Below are 21961 nucleotides of genomic sequence, written 5' to 3'. Positions count from 1 at the left end.
TTTCAACAGAACCGAGTGGCTATGGGGCAACCAGTAAATTCAATCAAGTGAATCCATGAAAGATCCAGAATATCTATCTTCATTCAGTCTGTAGTCATAATAAAAAAATGGAAGCAATTAGATGATCATTTGATCAGCAGAAAATGTACATAAATGTACAAAAATGTAGATGAACTAATAAATCGCTTTAGTCAATTGTCAAGTAAAAACACCAAACATTCTCGAGCTCGAGCTTTTAAAATGAGAGGATTTTCTATTTGTCTCTGTTTTGTAGAACTGTAAATCTAATACATGTATCCGATACACAGTATCTATATTTGAGTACCTTGTATTTCCTTTGACCTAGAAAGTGTAACATCACCGTTTCACAGTTTTACAACATTTTGTAGACTAAGCGAAAGATCATGTAGTTGAGAAGAATAAACCATCAATTAAACAATAATCTAAATAATGCAACCCTAATTAAATGATGTATTAAAATCACCACCATCAATACAACTGTATGTAAATACACTTCGTTGGTTACTTTTCTTCCCCTTCACATCATGAATTCTCAACATATTTCTATCGTGGAGAGCCCACGTTGACCAATAAAAAACATCATCTTTAATTGTAATTAAGAGCAAAACAATAGAATGTCTTCATCTCATTGAAAAGCGTGTTAACGTGCAGATTGTCAATCAGGCCCATTTTGTTTCAGACAATGTAAGTTTCTCTAGAATATGATGATAATAACAGATACATTTGGTTGACAGTGAAATTAATTGAAATAGAATTAACCCCTTAACCATCTGCCTGTGGTTCCTGCACTGGATACATAACATGTGCTTTATATTTTCACCACAGGCACAGTGTCCTAAAACATCAGCCTCACTATCACCCTGCATCATTCATCATCATCAGTGTCGACATACAGCATGGACACACGCAGGCACACAAGATAGAAACCAGCACACATGTGCACACAAACACACATTTATATATATATAAAAGTACTGTATAAATAACTATATATATGTGTGTATATATATATATATATACACACACACACACACACACGCACACCCAGTCCTGTGGATTGTGATCTCCCTGCTCTCCCCACAAAGCTCTGATTGACGGGCTGCTATAGGAGCCATCTGCGCCCACTCACAGTGTGTAAGATCTTGGACATCTGTGTCTACATAAAAGAAGGGAGTGATGGAAGGGGAGATGGAGGAAGTGGTGTGTCAACCATGTATGTGTGTCGAAGTACCAGTGGGGTGGATGAGGACTGCGAGAGGGAGTGGTCGTCACCTAATAAAGTCGGTTGCAGCTCATCTGCGTCAGTTGGACTTCGGTTTGAGGCGAGGCAAATGGAGTGGGTGGGTGTGGGCATGAATGGAGGTCTGTGGATCTGTGTTTGTGTCAGAATTTGTAGTGTACCACAGATGGGTTGAGCGTATGTGTGTGTGTGTGTGTGTGTGTGTGTGTAGGTATATTTTTTTTCTTACACTGGCCACTCTATGCACACCAACATCCTGGCATTGGTGTTTATACACACTCGGCAGTCTGCTACCACAGAAAAGCACCACCACAATACTCAAATTACGACGACAAGACTTTATTAATTTTGAAGATAAGAAGTGTCGTCAGAGCCGTTTCATTAACATGTGGTGGCCAATCAGATCGCCTCTTGTTCTCAGTTTACCAATCACACACGGAATCGCACGATCAGGAAATGAGTTAGAGGCGGGAAGTTAGGAAATGTGATTTCCAGCAGACAGAACGCCAGAGGAGGTCCTCTTGTATTACAACTGTGAAGTAAAGGAAAAAGAAATGGACGTGGCCAAGGTAGGCGGAAAAAATGGAATGAAAAAATAAGAAGTTTGAAAGATTAGAAAAAAAGAGAAGAAAATAAAAGTATGGCAGACATTGAGACACAAGATAAAAGACTCAACAGCAGGTAAACAAACCAGAGGACAAATAGAAAGACTTTTCGTTACTTCTCTTCACTGCCATCTTGGCTGGAATATGTGACAATCTGTCTCATCTGAAAGTGAGAGGCTGGAGCTGAACCCAGGAGTGCTACAAAACAGTCCGTCACGAAAGGTTTCCCCCAGATGGGCCAAAGCAGAAACAACACACATATTTCAACACTTTGCGATCTCTGACAAAGACACGGTGGCCTGTGCACACAAATGCACACAGAGAGGCTTTATCTGAGCTGGGATCTGCTGCGGTTTGGAGAATTGGAGGAACTGGGCGTGAGCACCCGAGGACCTCTAACCTAAACACAGACACGCTCGTTTGGAAATGGGAGCATGGGCAGATACAGGGCGAGCACCACGGCTCATACAAAATACAGTAACCAAGCAGAAGACAAGCAAAGAATAACATTACACACACACACACTTACACACAGACACTCACACACAACACAAATTCACTGCGCTCTGCTTTTAAAATGCGAGTACACACTCTTAAAATGACATGCATATATTAGTATTGACCCAAATGTTTACACCGCATCAATTCTTCCTGAACACACACGACAAGACATACTTCCCAGAAGTTAAGTTGTAATCCAATGAGTTTTTCTGCTTATGCAGCATGAACTAGTCGAACAGTGAGCGCACTCAGCAGCTTCCACCTCGAACACACTCCCTGGCCCCGGACCCCCAACACACACACCTACATACATACACACACGCACACACACACACACACACACTTGACACGCAGACACATTGAAACACACCTCGTCTCATGCATGCGTGCACTCACATGCCACGCGCGCCCCTCACCACACACAGTCTGCTTACTCTAGCCCACGGATACACATTGAAACACATATACTCCTATGCATTTCACTCACATCACACACACACACACACACGGCGACACACACTCTGTTCAGTCCCCTTCCAACGCACTTTCTCTTGTTACACACATCCTCTGCCTGCTCTTTTTCACTCACACATTCTGTTTTTACAGATTCAAATACAGCACACATCCAGGCACAGTGGCCAATGCAAACAGCCACAGACACACACACACACACACACACACACACACACACACACACACACACACACACACACACACACACACACACACACACACACACACACACACACACACACACACACCTGCATGCATCCAGAGATATGGTGAAATCGTTGCCTTGGCTCAAATTGTTTTAACATACGGCTGAAAGATGGATTTTTATCATTTGATATATTCTAAACTACACACACTTACTTACTGAGGTTATATTCATGCTCCATGCACAAACACACATATATTCAAGGACACCCCTCGAAAACTGGCAAATACAAGCAATTCATTCAAATACATTATCATTTGTCCCTTTGTCATACGCCATTATGGAAAATAACCTGGCTCTTGTCTTAAAAAGCTCCGGGAGGGGGGGGGGAGCTACATTCAAAATTCAAGTGCAATTGTCTGTGGAGTACTCTTCACTCCCCCATTCTCCAAACAGGCAGGCGCTTTAGACGCCTACATGCCACGCAATGGCGGAATAATGAAACGGCATGAAAGAAAGGCGGCGGGGCATTAAATTGTGTTTATCTGAATGTGTGTCCGCGCCGCTGTGTGAGTGTGTGTTTGAGTGACATTAAACATAAAAGCCTGACAGAGGAAAACACTTGACTGAGATTCAACAGATGGGTAATATTCCATTAAACTAATGCAACACTGTTCAAGTGTCTCTCTTGTGCACATATACAGTGAAGGCTGAACAAGAGAAAAAGGGGGGGGGGGGGGTATAAATGAACACATTTTACTTGTTCATTTCCTGTTGGTTGACACAGCTTTCTTTTTCTTGGCAAAAAGGTGCTCAACTTAGACCCGGTAGGTGTGTTTCTGTGGTTTGTCAGAGCGCCTACATCTGTGTATTACTGAAAAGCTACTCCATTGACAGGCAGGGGGGGGGGGGGTGGAAAGACAGTTTGAAAAGAAAATGGCAGCTCAAAAGGAACCGGCGCATAGAATTACACATGTTTATCTTTCAAATGCAGGGCTAGCTCCATAAAAGCAAAGGCACACAGCACTGTAATATCTCCAGTGGTTTGGTTTGGCATGCCAGTCTCTCTGTCTTTCCCAACCCCTCCTTCTGAAGGCTTTCTTTCTTTATTTCTCCGTGTGTGGTGCGGTGTGTGTTTTTTCCCCCCCCTGCTCTCACGACGGCCGTGGCCACAAAACACACAGGTGTCGGGAGAAAAAAAAAAAAGACGAGACAGCCGCCCCATGGAAATTTGCTGAGAGCTTTGCCTAACAAAGTGCTCAAATATTATCCTAAGCTCAAGGATATCCACGCATGCCTCAAAAGTTCACCTCCCCGCTCGCGCTCGCTGCCTCCCTTTCTCTCCCTTTCTAAGCACAGGAGCAGGTGTAGGTTGGTTTCCATGGCGACCGTCTGTGTAACACAACCTGGGCCGCTGGATTTCTCGTTCAAGGCGCAGGCGGCGGAGTGACGTCTGTGACGGGAAATGTGCCGCCTTACACGCGGCGCTGTGACCTCTACCATGAAGAGGAGCTTTTTTTTTTTCTGCTGTTTTAATCCAAAAGAACAGAGGACGGTGCGCATGAACGACGTGTGTGTCGAATGATTATTCATTACAGCCGCACTGTGTATGCGAGGTTTGCCATTTAAGCCGAACTGATATTACTTTTCAGAAAAGGATGTGTTTTATTTGATTCCAGCTCTGCAAAACACAGTTCCAGTTGAAATAGAAACATGATTTTATATTCTTCAACTAAAGCGACTCATAGCCATAATTCATAGTCAAGTGCTGTATCTTATGGGACATTTAAATAGCATATTCTGTCCTGTAAATGTGACTCAGAGTATGTCGGATATGTATCAGAGGGATTAACAGGGAAAACGTGACCACATCCCAAACCGCAAGAATCTATATGAGTAGCCTAAGTGTGTGTTCAATTTCACCATACGGCACCATTCATCTCTCTCAACCCAAATGCTAGACTCCCTCGTCACCGCACGGCATCGAGGGAGGAAGACGGGGAGTGAAGGCGAGGGCACAGCATACTATGAAGAGTGGACAGGAGAGGAAAAGCAGAGAAGGCAACATATAATGACTGATACAGGAGAGACGAGGACAATGAAAGCAGACTAAGGCAGAAACATGAGCCGGATGAAAAGAAAAGAAAACGCACACATGTAACAAAAGCGGTTGAATATGGAACCATTTCATTAGTGTGTGTCTCCTCCTGTCGTTGGACGGCTGGACCACAGAGAGCGGGTTTCCACCAGCGCTGTGACCACAGACGGCTAGAGGCCTGGCCATGCGTACCGCAGAGAGCCCACTCACACACCGCTAACAATGCTCACTGCATAACCGGGCTGCTCAGCCTCTTCGGTTCGTATTACTTCTCGGGAAAACTCACCCTGACACACTCACAAATATACACACGCCACTTTTGTATGCAAATACAGTCATCGGATCAAACTTGGGCAAAAATGCGCCATGTGTATCCCCCAACACACAATATCACTCCTCTGCAAAGCTGTGCCGAGAGAGGGAGACGGTGCTATCGTGAGGCGGTTTGATGGATGGACTTCGAGAGGAACCAGGCTGTGGTTAGCGTGGTCATGTCGTCTGGAGCCACTGCCTGTTAGTGCAGCCTGTCAGCTGTACCGTGTAGCTGAATGTCAGCTCTGCCATTATATTAGAAATTAATGAGGCAAGGCTACAGATCCGAATGTGTCCCAGGCAAACTGTGACAGCAAACACGTCGATGCGACAGTGAGGCACTCCGAGACGAATCCACAGGCACAGATGCACATTTCAGCTCTGCACACTATTATTTAAGTGGGAACAAAACAAGGTCTCACGTCATAAATGAGTGTGGCGTCTGCTTTTCATGAAATGCATTTGCACTGGAAAATGATAATCGTCCAAATTATATAAAGTCAAGATTTATGTTTGCAATTTCCCAATGTGGTAATAATGGTCTCATGTTGCTCCTGGTATTTATGACAGAAAGAGAAAAATAACAAGGCAAAGAAAAAAAAAAGAAAAAAAAGGGACTAAAATTGAAAAGGACTAGTATTTCCAGTTTCATTTAAATTGTGATATTAGAACAAATGAGTGGTAGAGCTAACAGTGGCTATCAGGGTACAATAGCGTCAATCTGGGCTGTACAAAAAGTCATTACACACTTTCTCTACCCATTTAACATTTCTGTTTCGGTCACTCCCATCTCTTTGTCTGCGTGTCCGTCTGTTGTCCATCAGTCCCCTCAGTCTGTCTCTCGGCAGAGATGTCCCCCTCATTTGTAACACGACTCTGTTCGGATTGAACGGTGCACCCTTTCTCCATCTGACTGACAAGACATAGCAGGTGGCAGGACCCATTCATACCCACGGTTCAGCAATCTGCACCGTGCTGTAACCCAAGCCTACATCCCAAACACAGATGCAGAGGCGCGGGGTATTTTTCCTGTGTGCATGTCCATACAGCGCTTATGCACACACGGGCGAAAATGTACACTGAACACACACAATTTGCTGCGTGCACACTCATTAATCTTTCAGCAAACACACGTTGCACTCCCTCCTATTGTGGCCTGCGAGCACACATCCAGATTGTTTTTGATAATCAGTCGGTTTGAATAAAAATGTTGAAGGAAAATAGGAGTGTAATTAGGGAACATTTTATGAACACTGGGGGAGACATTCCAACACACACACACACACACACACACACACACACCGACTCGGAACGCAAACTGAAGACACATGCAATCGAAAAGGGTCATAAAACTCACAAATGATACCCGGCTATATTCAACACAAGGTAATGATAACATATGTTAATCGCTCCTCCCATCTCCTGTATTACTTTAAATGACATGGAATGAGTTAATATCACACTCTCCCTGTTTGCAAGTGCAACGGAAACAAGTGAAGGATTTGACTTGATGAATGGCTTTTTTTGTTTTGCAAGTGCGTTGTGTCATTGCACAATTATCTGTGGGGCAATGTGTCAACACATATACAACACTTGTTAATTGTGCCATCTTTCAACTTGTGGACTTGTGGTCAGGTGTGTGAGTCAGTGTAAGGAAATGCCATGTATCCGGAGGCAACATAGGGGCACGACTGAAAAGCAAGCCGCTGCAAAACATTGGTTTATACAATTGGAATGTGGCCGTGTGGGAGCGAGGATGAGGGTAGTTCGGTGTGTGTGTGTGTATGTGTGTGTGTGTGTGTGTGTGTGTATGTGAGTTGAAAAGAAGGATAACCAAAAGATATGTATCAACCGAGCTGCAATCAAAGAGATGGGAAAAGGAGACAAGCAACAACAACAAAAAATACAATCACACACAGAGACACACAGCCTCGATGAAGATTGTACTTAGGGTCTGCGGTGTTGTGGTTCCTCGAGAAGCGGCCGAGCCGCAGGAGAAGGAGGAGGGGGGTAGGGAGAAAAGAACGCTGAGAAAGACGGAGGGGGAGAGAGAGAGCGAGAGGGGGAGAGAGAGAGAGAGAGAGAGAGGGGGAGCTGGAGGCAGACATCTCCAAAGTTGGCGCGTCGGGAGAACACCTTATAATTATCTACATCCGCTCTGTCAGCCCCAGCCCGCAGAATGGACAGATACAACAGAGGGAAACGGAGAGCAAGAGAGAGACTCTCATTCACGTGTAAAAGAACGAAAAAAAGACAACATCCACTGATAAACCAACACACATGCAAACACCCACAAACAGTCTGTATTTTTATAGGCAGGCACGCCCACACACAAACTGAGATCCAGACTGCGTTGAGTGCGGTTCCACACCAAGTGTCTATTTTGAAGGTTCGTAAGCCAATTCCAGATTCCCTGTCTCTTTCTCAGACCCGCTCCATATTTCCTCCTCAGTTCCACCCATACAGCCAGCGTGGGGCGGCTGCGATGGCATTAAGAGGTCATACAGTAGGCTCCATAATTACCCACGGCAAGGGTAATTATCAGGTTGTTTGACGAGGCTCCTTTGAATGTTAAAGTGCCGCCCGCTGGCTCCTTTTAAGGGATCACAATAGGGTCAGGTTTGTCAGTTTCATGTGTTTGCAGTCACTGTGTGCTGTATGTGCATCGACTGACCTTTAGGGGTCAGTGTTCCTCCTGAGGGTTACTTACGGTGTGGGAGGTGCAGCACTGCCGATGGATTGTGTTCAGGAATGTGGTTGTGTGCAGGTCTGAATTGATCCGTGGGAGTGTGTCATTGTCTTATCCTTGCAATTCATACGGTTGCTGTATTGCAGAAGTGTAGCAGCAGTAGCAGTAGTACATTTGGTCGTGCAACATTAAAGCACTGGTATTTTAGATGATTTCAACATGCATTTTGCTTGGCAACTCTAGGTGATTTTGACTCACTTCTAATAAACTGGGTTGCCATTTTCCCCCCCGAAATATTACGACACAGCATTAGATTCTATCCGTTGTTCAAACAAGTCAGCTTTCATTTGATTTGCGTGCACTCTTTGCCGAACGCGCTTATTTTAACGTGGACTTCAGTTTCACCTTATGTCTCCCTTATGTTCCTAATCAAGGCAAGTTGGTGAGAGCTATTCCAGTCTCAAGGAGAAGAGAAAATCATTAACTCGCGTGATCATAGTTCTGTCCCCATGAAGCCAGATCCTTTTAGCTGAGAGATGTCTAACTGACCCCACTGGGAAATCATTTACTCTGCACTTGCTGCGCCAGCCGTCCCATGGGAGGTAATTTTATCTACCTGCCTCCATTTCTCAGTCGTTCTACCTTTCAAACTGCTCACTCTGCAGTCGTTCGCCTGTCCTTTCCAGCAGACGATTATCAGTCCCCGGAGGCGTGTCATCAGCACTCATTTGAGAATGATTTCATGCGACCCCCGCTCGCACGCTTATATTTATCTGACTGCCCAAATCACAGGCTTGTTATTGTCACTGTCCTTCTCCTGGGCCTCAGTCGCTCTCTCATTCTCTGCTCGTGTGATCGTCCCACTCAAGGGCCCGGCGTACTCTTTCGCTCGGCGCTTGTTTGACTGTCATTCCCAGGAGGATTCCTCCTTGTCGTTCATTTGACTTAATTACTATGCCGGCTTTCGTGGAGGGAGAGGGGATGAGTGACACTTCGCCGAACGACCAGCCTCTCTTCCTTCTGCGTCGGCTACTGCATGTCTGCCAGCTTTTCCTTCATTAAAAGCCGATGTCCTCCCCTCCGCCGTCACCCACACCGTGCCTCCACCCCTCTCTTCCTCCCACCACCCGCCACATTGTGGGTGTTAACCGAGAATTGTCCCCCGACAGGCATCAAGAGAGGCAGCAAACACCTGTGGGCTGCAGACACAAGCGCAGTAACTGGCAAGCAGCGACACACAAAAGCCTAATTTCCACCACATGGTACGCCACGGTTCAACTCGACTTGCTTGGAACCGGTCTTTTTTGGTTTTCCATTAGCAGAAGTTGTGGATAGTACCTGTTGTTACCACCTCGGTTGAAGTTTCCAAATGTACTGAGTTGATACTAGAAGGTGGAGCTAAAACACTGCAGACCACTGATTGGTCAGAAGGAATCTCTTTTGGCGCGCTCATCCTGCACAAACCCGCCTTTTTTTAAATAAGCACGCTAGCGTCAATAGCGACCGCAGTTTGTTTATCCACTCGGTGCAGATTTTTAAAAAAATGGCAGCCCACAAAACCATGCCGTGATCATTTGAATAATTGCCAATATTCCTCTGTGAGTCGCACCAAAGATGATGTCACAGCATTTTACGTGGTGTCGGAATGACTATCAGATGCCAGCAGTGACAGCTTACTATCTGCAGTGGAAAACGAAATTGAGAAAAGTGCCTGGTACCAAAAGTGAGTCAAGTCGAGCCGAACCATGCAGTGAAAATGAGTCACGGGACAGCGGCACACGGTACACTCTGGATCCTTTACATCCCATGTTCACGCACACAATGACATGACGACATCAGAAGCCGACAGCAGTTTGCAATAACACATAATTAATTACAGAAACATCGACTCCACAGAACAATAGAAGATGCCGATTTGTGAGCTCATTGCATACGTGCGCGGGCACATGGACGAAACCAGGTGTCTAATTATATGGGCGCATGCCAGACCTGACACATTTGTGCCTCGCCAAAACACACACAAAGTCACACACCAAGACACCATTTACAGTCTAAGGGAAATCACAGGAGAGGGTGTTGAGTCCTCACACCAAGACGTGACAAGAACATTCACACACACACACACACACATATACATATAAACAACCAGGCTTTGGTGCACTTTTAGCAAAGAATATTGTACATCTACTAAAGTACATCTATCATTTTGCTGCAGACCTGCTCTCTCGGTTTGATGACACACTTCCATCACTCGTAAAGTCAGTCAATGCAGACTTTGATGCTTGATGACATATCTCTTGTCTAGTATTGTTGTCAGCGACATGTTCACTTGTCAGACTTAACAGCGAGGAGGATCACAAAAGGGGGCAGGAGGGAACTATATTCGCATACTTTAAACAGATGGCTGTGCAAAGAAGGGATGACATTTTCCCATCATGCCTCGAGGCTCCGTCTCGTGTGAACTGACATGATGGAGCCCAGGGGATATATGACTTGTAGCAGGTAAGTTCAAATACGATTCATTCCAGATTTATTTGGTTCAGGTGGTAAATGCATGTTATCGCCCTCTAGAATCCTTTATCGTGAAATGCCAGCCACGCCAAACCAATGTTAAAATACAAAAGTCGCATGCTTTTCTTTTTTAGATTCAGAACACAGACAATTACCATACACACTTGGAAGTTGAAAAGGGTGATGAAGGGAAATATACTACACCAAAATTACAACTTGCACAAGAATAAAGCATGTCATATAGCAGGCCTCTAAACATAAGTTCCACCAAAATGTCTCGGCTAAAGATAGAGACTGGATTAGAGTGACAAACATCACATTCGCCCCCTTCATGACTAAAATTTTCCCTCAACGTCGATTCAAATGATCTGAGGAACCGAAGCTTTTGGGTGACAGTCAAGCACACAAGTGGATGCCGCTAAACAACGGCGAATCAGCATGTTCATACATTTTTACAGAGCATGTTTTATGAGAGAAACGGGACTAAAATAAAGAATCGAGAGACCACACTCCCAGCCATATACTTTCGGTCATGTTTTAGGACAAAGAACCACAATAGAGCCTCCCTGACTGACATTAAAAAGCAAAAAAAAAAAAAAAAAACTCCCCAAAATATGCCAAAAATGTTTGCCAGTTATTTCTAGCTGAGATGAAAAGTCTGCTATTACAAAGAGCCTGATTTAGTGTAGGGTGTGAGAGAGGAGACGAGACAGAAAGAGAGAGCGAAAGAGAGAGAGAGGGAGGAGGAGAGGAAGAGCCGGCGCTCCGCAGTCTCCCCTCAAAATAACACAGAAGGAGAGAGAATAACATGTTTGCTGTGTACGTCAAGAACTTACACGTGCACAGTATAAAACGACGCACGAAACTCCCTCTCATTCGCTCCCGATACCGTGTGCTGCGCATCGATCATTCCATGCACACACATTCAATCAACATGCATGTATAGTTTTCCATTTAAACAAAACTCTACAACTGTTGGATCCATTTAGGACACAGTAATGAGAAGTCGGGAAACCTGCACGGCCCCTTAAAGAAAGGCTCTGTGTCACGACCGAAGCAGAGTTTTTTGGGACCGAAGCCATTAAAACAGAGGCTCCACTGCCTGTTTGGAGCACTTAACAGGGGCGCACAGTACTAGCAGAAGCGGACAGCACAAGGGGAAAATTGGTACAGGGGCCAATATATACATTTAACTCCAGGCAACAGCATTTCCTCAGCATATGGAACCAATCTGACTGTTTGTAAGAAGAACAGTGGATTTCTGAGAGACAGGCAGGGCGAGGGAGAAGGAAGGAGCGAGTTAATGGGAGAGCGGAATACTGACGGGTAACCAGAGAGTTAGATGCTGTGTACTGACCAAGAGGCAGAAAGAGTGAAAGAGAGAGACACAGAGGCAGAAATAGATTCACAGAAATAGAGGAGAAAAAAAGGGATATTCAACATAAGAAAGAATGGATGAAAAGAAAATCATGAAAGAGCACCCACGGGCAAGAAAGACAGACTAGACGAGCGACGTTAAAAGCACCAGCAACGGCCGCGGTCCCATATATCCTGGAGACAGGGGAGAACGGAGAATGGGCTTACCCTTGTATGACAGCTTTAGCCTGGGTACGTTGTGCTTGGGCTCAACACCTCTTCCCGGCTGCACCGCCCCGCACAGCAGCATTACAATCCCAAACAGGTAATCCATGGTGCTGGAGTGCTGCTGGCCGGCCTCCAGACCAGGGGGCACTCACACCCCGACCAGGGCACAGAGATGAGTGTCTCCCGCTGTGGTCCGACCGAGCCTGGAGAGTTCCTCCACGCGAGCCCTGACAGTGGAGGGTTCCAGGGAGGGGAGAAACAATCCTGGTTGTGCTCCCCAGCTCAGAGAGCAAGACAGTGGGGGGGGGGGACTTCTGTAGTGTGAAGCGGGTGGAGGGGCGCCGCTCACATGGCTCCCCGTGTGGAGGTCCAGGCAATACAGTCCCTTGGCTTATCTGTTCTCCCCCAGGTGAAGGCTCAGCAGGGCTTCAGCTTGACGTGAGATGAGAGGTAGAGCCTGTGTAAAGGTAAATCAGATCACTTATCCACAATAGTGAGGCTGTCCTTCTTCTGGAGATCTTTTTTTTATTTATTTTTTTATCTCTTTCTGTCTTCTGGCTTCTTCTCTTTGAGCAGACACTCACAGCAACCCTCTAATCCTTGTGTGCGGCTCTAACAGACTGCGAGAGAGAGAGAGAGAGAAAGAGGGAGAGAGCGCTAAACCATCCACGGGAAGAGAGGGGAGGGGAGGGAGAGCAGCTGAGAGAGAGAGAGAGAGAGAGAGAGAAGGGAAGTGCTGGTGAGAGGGAGAGAGAGGGGGGCAGGATGGCTTGAGAGCAACGATAAAACCAGTGGATAAGAAGTATAGTGGATGGTTAGGCTTTTATAGCATTTTCTCTTCCCCACCTTTCGCTTTTTTTGTCATTCATTGGTTCTCTGTTTCCTTTATGTTAATATCTCACACAAACTCCTTAAACCTTAAACAAGGCGTTTGCTGGTTTTATTGCCCCTGTCAGTTGGTTTTTGCAGGTCACCTGTACGTCTTCAGGCAAAAGTCAGAACAAAAGATTGACACACTGAGCTGATAGCTGCCAATAAGTAGAATTTAATAATAAGGCAACGTTTCAACCCTCACATAGGATCTTTTTCTTTTGTCCCTTCAGTTACAGAAGGCATTTTTCTATTTTACATTATTTCATAGAAAAAACTGCAGCAAGTGATCATTTTTTTGTGCTTGGGAGAGCACACTTTTGATCTTGGAAACAATAATTGACAAAAACCTCTCGCCACAAAGCCCAAACACTAGCTTCTCTGCATCGCACGGCTCAGTGAAGTTGCCCCAGCTTTCATTGTTCGTTAGATGTTCCTTTAGACTTTTAATTATTTCAAACACTTCATTCATGTTGAATTACATGTTGACACTGATTTTGTTTGAGAAACAGAACAGACATCTTGTTAGAATTTCAGGAGGAATGTATGCGTTCCAGCTTTTTCACCATCTGCCCACTTTATTTGCTGCAGCTGGGTCATTATGTGGGATTATTTCAAGACTATTTTTGCGAAATACACAGTTTATATAATTAGTAGTTTGAATAGTAAATGCGAGAAAGGCCAATGAACGATCCTCCGCATCATCTGTTTAATGTGAAATGCACTGAGGATCATATTTACGACCGCTTTTTGTTCTCTGAGTTGGAATTTAGGATTGAAGGGGGTTTGTTAGAATCGGACTGGATGACATGGATGAAGAAAAACAGTCACAGTCCTGGGAAAAGTTAAAAGAAATGAATCACTGCCAGGCAAGACAAGAACAACAGTTTTTAATTTCTGTAATAGCCATATCATGTACACTCCAGGTCCTGCTTCAACAGAGTAGATTATACGAAAGATTACTTATAAAAAGGCCAGTCTCTGTTCTTTAGAGTTCAGAATTGACATTTTTTTTTTTCAGAGTTATGAGGAGTGTTGTACATAAATTATAAGTCGCAATTTTCCCACAGAGAGTATAGCTTTCGAGTGTGTTTCTGACTTATCCAGATGAAATCCGCCGGTTGAGGGGAACACATGCTGGTAGTTAACCTGTGTAGTCTGAGACGGATCCTGTATCTGGTTAAGTCATTTACATCAGCAGGGCAGGTCAACAACACACCCCCCCCACGCCCCCCCGACCCCCCTCCCCTCTTCCCAACCCCCGCTAGCCCCTGCAGGTGTTTGTGTGTGAGTGGGCACCTCCTGCTTCCTCTCAGAGGGTGACATAGCAGTGGTTAGGTGATAAAAGCTTTGATAAACAGGAGTGCTGATGTGTCAACTCACACACCTCAGGACACCAAAAGAAAACAACCTGAGAATTGGGCTGATAGAGCGAGCCTGGCGAGTGTGTGCTTGTGAAATAAGGGTACCCTCATATTCCAGCGCTCCCACCGGTGCTTTGTGTTTTGAAACTCTTGTTGCTGCATTGTGAAGCATATCCTTTCTGCGATTTTGTGTGTGTATAATAGCAACAGACTTTGTATTTTTTTTGTCAGGGATGTTGGTGTCTTAAATATTTTCTGGAAAAGTCACAAGGAAATGTTCATGTGGGATGTCTGTCTAAGGAACAGCATCCTTTAAAGCCAACAGCAGTTCATCAGAGCTTGGATCATATTTTGGTAGTTTTGGCCATCATTCCTATTGGTAATGTAACATTGTACTCTCAGAGATGACTGCTGAGATCTGGAAACACCGCTTCAAAAAGTCTTAGCCAAATATATCTAGAAGAGAAGGATGAACATCCAAACTTTCCATATTAAATATTCATCACAGTTTACGGACCATTTTCCCTGTTTCAACTTTGACCTAATGTACTTACCGTAGTTGTGGGAATCCAGTTTTGTTGTGTAATGATGAATTATACTGACATTTCAGGTGCATTTTGTTTGGGCCTACTTCCAAATAAAGTGGTTTAGATCAGGGGTCTTCCATGTTTTTCAGGCCAAGGACCTTACCAGGCCAAGGACCCCCAAACTGATTATATTGTATTACATTAAACTGGGCCTAGTGCCATGTATAAAAATACCTCTTTATTGTGTCTTCAATACTAAGCTTTTCAAATAATACACAGGTTCATAGATTCATGTTTTTATTTTAAACGTGAAGGTACAGTGAGTAGGGTGGCCGTGCCACTGCCATTTAGAAACATACCTTGTCAGCTGATGCCAATGCCAATATCAACATTGTCTGTCAATTGCATGATAATCACGCATACAAGCTATTCAAATAGACGTTTTCATTTTAAACATAAATGTGGAAACGAAAATGAGTGATGGCCTATTAGTGCCACTGCTATGCATAAACATACCGGCTAGCTCGCATACAATACTGAACTATTAAAATAATTGACAGATTCATGTTTGAAAAAAAAAAATATATAAAAAAAAAAAATTGTCTAATCAAGCAAAAATTTCGCGGACCCCCTGCAGTACCTCCGCAGACCCCCTAGGGGTCGCGGACCCCCTTTTGAAGACCTCTTGTTTAGATAATATGGCTTTACGGTCTACTTGTATACAATCTATCTGATCGTTGTACTGCCGTGTCACCATATTACCCAGATCTCAACAATTAACTTAATGCGTACATTGTTGTCATGACTAATAGAAACTATGGCTAAATCTATGAAAATAAGGCCAAAGGTGTAATATGAGGATCTTTTTTAAGTCATGTTGACCCTGTATTTGTTGAAGTTGTTTCTGAATGAATCTTGATGAGTGCCAACACGCATCCGTGTCTTCCATTGTGCATTCACATCCACAACCATGGCGCCCACGTCCTCTTCTCTCATCGCCCCTTTAGTCCAAACAGCCTTTTTAGCTGTTTACCCAAAACAAAAAGATGTGTGCACAGACACATGAAAGTATTCTCTTCTCTTCTCGCACTCAGCCTCTCTCCATCGACCTCTGCCTCTCTCCGCTGCCCTGATCGCCCACCTCCCTCCCATTTATCTGCATTAGCAAAACTAATAGCGGCCTGGCTATACCTGCATAGATCTTCACCGGTGGAGTGAGATGTGCTGGAACACGCCTTTATGGCTTGCCCTTTAGGGAGTGCAGCAACAGTCCGACCTATCCTTGCCGATCTATTTGCGACACCCCACCCGGCAACCCGGCAGCCCGGCAGCCGGAGTGGCCCTGAGTAATGACGACTTAATAAATGGTGACACGCCGCTGGCGCTGGAATGAGATGCCCATTGACAAGGAGCTTCCAGAGGCTTTCAGCGCCTGCCGGTAAAAATAGAAGTAGACACGAGACACCATGCTTATGAGGACACAGCGGATAGGCGTCAAACGGGTTTTGTGTATGTGGCCAGTGTCAATGTGCTGTTACTGATATGATGGTGTATCTTCATCTAGGGGTATGGGAAGTACTGTTAATGTTCTGTGTGTGTGCGTGAAGGAGAAAATGATTACGGTAACATGAACTCAGATGTCTGTTTTATAGAGAACATCGGAAATGTCCCACCCTGTCCGCGCACACTGCCCTTCAACCTTTCCCCTTCTCGACTGTAGCACACGCCTAAAAGTCGGCCCGCTCACATCCTAACTGACCTAACGTCCCTGAGGCCATTGCCACTGCTAGCACAGGATAAACGGAGCGCAGTTTCGATAAATGACATGCGAAGTTCAAGGTACGAACAGCCATCACTTCCTTTTGTACCACAGGAGTTCCTCTTCCTATTCACTTCCTGTTCGACTCCACCTCCTACTCAGTGTTACGGGAGGTCAAACAGCAACACCTTACTCAGCAAATGACATGTCCAGGAAGCACGGATGAGGAAAAGGTGGGAGACGGTCAGGAAAGACGGGCGGAGGGACAGAGGAAGAACAGTAGCAAGTAGTGGGCGTTATGACGGAGCAGCGTGTCGGTTTGTGAGGTGGTGGACTGCTGGCCAAGGCCTTAAAGCTGCTTATTTAGCAGGCTAAGGCAAAAGACACTACAGTGAGTGTTTTTCACAGGTATGCACATGGTGGGGCTGTATCCTCGATCATATGACACCATAAAAGATGTGGTAATAGCTGACAAGGGAGGAAAGTGAAACTGTAAGCTTTATCACATGGGTGAGTTATATTGATGACGTTTATTGCAGAAAAGGAGGATAAGACGAGGCACATAAGTTACGGAGATAAGTGTGCAACTCTGGACTTTTTCATCACCCATTTGGCTGTAAAAAAGGAAGATCACCTAATATATCACCAGTTGCGCATGCAGTATGCCACAATTAAACATTTACCTGAATGTGAAGACATGGGAGGGTAACGAAAAAGAAAAAAACAACACAAGTGTAGGCAATCATTAGTGTAACTCTGTAAACCTGTCTGTCTCTGTGAGAGCTGTACAATGCGCTATATATCACAGCGTATGAAGCCTGAAAGCATGTCTCCGTTAGCATGTTAACGTGTCAACTCAGGGTTTATAATATTTCTAAAATTCAGACAAAGAGATCATTTTAACAGAAAAGACATCTGGAGTGTGATAGAAAGCTGGTCCGGCAGTTACGCGATTAAAGAGACACACTCTGACCTATTTTATACAAACTATATGAACTCATCCCCCTATTTCATCACCTGTCCAGTCAAGTGCTGACACCTGTTTCTGCTCTTGCATGCTCTTTTTGCCCCACTCTTACTCTTCAAACAAAGTGGTGGTTTCATTAAAAATCCATTCTCGAGCTCATTAACAATGCTTCCTCTACGCCAGAAGAGCCTTCAAAACCCCGGCGGAGGGAAATGGGAGGTTTCCCTCCATTTCATCGCTTCTCAAAAGGTCAGAGGTCTGCCCCCAGGTTTACAATGGGGTCACGCAACCCCGCAGTTTGAGTAATCTCTTTTAGCGTGGCCTTCGCATACATACGCGCGGCTCCATGCGTGCACATGCAGTTTCCGCATCCACTCAAGACAAGTACGGGAATGAGAGGATAAATAAACAAAAAGTGGAACCACATTGCACCATGGGAGAGAAAACACTACCGAGCTGTAACATCTGTTGCAATGAGGGAGCGATGAAGGGGAGTTGTCGGGCGTATGTATTCATTGCTGATACATTTCCATCCATCTTCTGGTGACGGAAGTCTCCTGTGGAGCCTTGCCTCACACAGATGTGTCCGCTCCACTCATACGATGACGGTGGTGCGAGGCAGATCAAGAACCGTTTACAGGAAGCGAGGAAACTTGACTGAAACCTAACACTGATTCATGAAATCTGATCTTTTCCTGCTGACGTTGGTGTGGGGGAGGACGGAGGAGTTGTTTTGTCTGCCATCAGCTGGTGTGCACTTGTTGAGCAACATGCTCTCCTGACCAGAGGTGTCTTCTGAAGTAAATTATAATGATAAACACTACATTTGTGTCAATAGGCTTTTTAAATGAGAGCAGATGAACAAGCATGACGTTACAAACAAAATGACTGAGCGACTTCCAACTTTAAGATGAAAGAACTTCTAACTTGTTTGAGTCCAAAGGAAGCTCATCGTGAGGCGCCACTGATGCGGAAAGGACCAATAGAAATCTTGAAGTGGGGGGGGGGCGTGGACTAATCCAAGACCTGAAGGATTCCTTTAAATCGTATGTATATGTAAATGCAAAACACACCATTTGTGAATGGAGGCTTGTTGGGGGAGGACTTAAGTCCGGGTTTGGGCTCAGACAACAGCGGAGAGGCTCATTATTTCCTCTATATGGCCAAAATAAGGGAGCTTATAGGCCTTGGAGAAATCTGCTTTCCCTCACCCCTGCCTCTCATCTACACCCACAGCCTCTGATAGATCTCTCAAAGAGCATTAGCCACTCTGCGAGGCCGCTGAAATTAAAGTGTAACCTAATTGCGTGGTAAGGATTTGTTAAGGTAGGAGAGTAATGATGAGACTAAAAGCATTAGGTTGGGACCTTGTCTATACCATGTCCACACTTGGAGGTTGGAAAATGCGGTTTTAGTTTCACTTTTTCTGAGTGTTTTCTTAAAGTCCCCCACAGTGAAACACATTTTTTCTTTCTACATTTTCAGTATGATGGCAATTCCGAATCATTTAATTCCTGCATCAGTTAAAGAGTTAATGGATGATTCAACAATTTTACTGTGACAAACTTTCAGGTTTTCAGACTTAAACACGGTTCTGTCAGTCTCCAGCCCTCATTGCAGCTCGTTGCCTTTTATTTCAGAATACAGGTATTCTAAAATTGTTATAGCCTTCTGTGCCTGAGATCAAAGTTGTTCTTCCCTTTGGTGCCAGCTGAGAAAATATTGGTCAAAACAGCTGGAATTTACGACCATAAAGCAATTCACTTTTTATACTTGTGCAGACTCCCGGCAACAGTAGCTCGAGATCAAACATCCCCAATGTCATAAAACATATAGTATTAGATGACAGGCAAAAATGAAAAACGAAATAGAAGCCAATTTCCCCATCAATGCCACAAGACAATCGACCAACGCAGGGCAGCAACTAATGATTTAGTTTTTTCGATGTCCCATGCCCAATATTCAAACGACTTGTTTTGTCCAACAATCAGATACAAACTCAAAGATATTTTCATTTGCGAAGGTGGAACCAGTGGATTTTTGGCAATTTTGCTTAAAGTTACAATCTCAAAGATCTCAGCGATGCTCTCTTTGGCGGCACCTATGGCCATTAGTGGTAACTGCAGGTATGTCTTCTGATCTCACTTCCCAGAGATCCAAACAGTGTGTATAGTGATTGATAGAAAACCAAGGGCAGGGAGAGAAGGGGTTATGACATGCAACAAAGGTCCTCAGCTGGTTTTCAACTTCATCTGCAATATGTTGGCCAGGCTATAATGGCCAAGAATACAACTAACCACGAAAATGTTCCACAAGAAAGTTTAATGTCAGTGTTTTTTATCAATTCAGCTTTGATTGTTTGTTGTAGTCCTGCACAAGCAGTCGGCTGGTCGACAGATTATGTTTCCAAGCTGAGTATCTAAATGGGATTTAAATGTGTGCGAGACTTTCGGGTTTCAAAAATATGAATGGAAAATGCTTTGAGACCATCCGAAGTCCCTCCAGCCTTTGCAAGGATACATTATGCAGTACCGAAATACCAAACAGACCAAACACACATCCCAAGTATGGAATGCTGTTCCATCGGGTTTCGTACATATCAAGTTGGCTATCAACATCTATACCAACTAACATCTTCTGCAACTGTAAACAGCTTGTATATCCATGTCTGTGTTACACGATCCAAGAATCCAAGACTGCGACGAAATAAGAATAAGTCTTGTGTATGAATCTTCTGGCTGCTCCATAAATTTCTCCTGTCAGGGAGACATTCTCCCAGTATTTCACTCTCTCTCCGTCTGTACGCCTGACAAAGCAGGAACAGTGACACAGCACTCTGTCCCGCTCTTCTATTAAATATTTACACGCTTGTGAAACATATAAAACTAACCGCCGAAGCTCGCATTACTGCTCCGGCAGAGGAGTCAGATTTAATATGGCTCACATTCGCTTCCAAGAATATGTGTGTTAAATAAGGAAAGTAGAGAGACAGACAGACAGAAAGACAAATGGGTTCAAATGCATTCATACTGCTGAGCAGGTGTCTAATGGTCAATTTCATTTCTTTTTTTCCCACATTTTTCCAACTAACTGTACTTAAACCTCTCTGTGAACCATCTCAACCCATTTTATTTCATACATATCTGACTGGTTTAATAAATTATGTGCAAAAAAGTTAGCAGATTCTGGCTGCCCCATTGTTGCCCCCAGTGTTGCCGTTACAAACTTGAGGGCCTTTTCAATTTTCAAACCAAATCCTAATTCCAAATGTGATGACTATGACTCAGCGGAATTATCATGTTGTCTTTTAGGGTGTGAGATAACAAATGACTCATTAATCAAATGACTTGAACCACATGATGAATGACTACTTCATTCCCAGCACTTATATTATAGTCACAAAGTCTTATTTAGTTGCGGTAGTCATGTAGATATATGGATGAGCATGAATTACGGAAAACATGACACCACATGCTCCAAATTACCATCACCTCACATTTGGTGCATTTTGCTGCTCTGTTCATTGTGGAGGTATTTCCACTACTATTCAGCATGAATGGGAAATTATTTCTACACAATTAGATTTCATTTATATTTCTGGTCTTTCGCAGGGAAAGAGCAGAGATCTAACTGATTTGTTCTAATTCTTAGGAGTAATAGAAGAAGCATTTGCCAATTTATGGTGTATAATAAAAAAGTTGCCGTAAAACAGTACAGGAAATCACTGTAATAAGTAGAGTGATAATATTCCTTCCGAAATGATGAATGAAAACAATATATTTGTTGAGAGGCAACCCCAACACTGATCACTACCATATGATCCCAGTGAAAGCTATCTTAAAAGGAAATTAAGTATTTTAGCGTGATTGGTAAATGTCTACTTTTAACTTAGTAGATATGTTGTGGCATGTGGGTGACTCCGCCGCCACATTTTTTTCTCCACAGTGATTTGCCCCAGCTGTGTGAACAGGCCAACACTTCCACGCCAAGGGAAAACATTTCTGTGTTTTATCAGGGGAAGAAAACTTGTGGCAGATAAGCGGCTCGACTGGCACCAAACTTCATCATCTCTCATTACTTAAACCTGTTTTTCCTTCCAGATAAAAGACCTTACTCCTAAATGGTCATGGCCCCGATATTTAACAACTTAATTACCTTCTTTTATTTATTGTCCCAGTCATCTCCCAAAGCCATTAGCACAATATTATCAGTTCAAATTTATCAGGGCTCATAATGCAACCTTGGAAAAAACTTC

At 44.2% G+C, this 21961-nt stretch overlaps 1 protein-coding gene across 1 annotated transcript in view; it reads right to left on the bottom strand.

Moving 5' to 3' along the window:
• The window catches only part of sema3aa (sema domain, immunoglobulin domain (Ig), short basic domain, secreted, (semaphorin) 3Aa), a gene marked incomplete at its 5' end in the record, with an annotated part of 31730 nt that extends 19405 nt beyond the window's left edge, over window positions 1–12325 (bottom strand). Inside the window, one exon of the mRNA XM_079183544.1 lies at window positions 12220–12325. Within this exon, the coding sequence (XP_079039670.1) occupies window positions 12220–12325 (106 nt within the window). The remainder of the gene's footprint in view (window positions 1–12219) is intronic.
• Window positions 12326–21961: the final 9636 nt, after the last annotated feature.

This window comes from Pholis gunnellus (genome assembly GCF_910591455.1).
Source record: "Pholis gunnellus genome assembly, chromosome: 22".
Lineage (NCBI taxonomy): Eukaryota > Metazoa > Chordata > Actinopteri > Perciformes > Pholidae > Pholis > Pholis gunnellus.
Note: the sequence above shows the minus strand (reverse complement) of the source record. Positions and strands in the feature narration are given on the sequence as shown.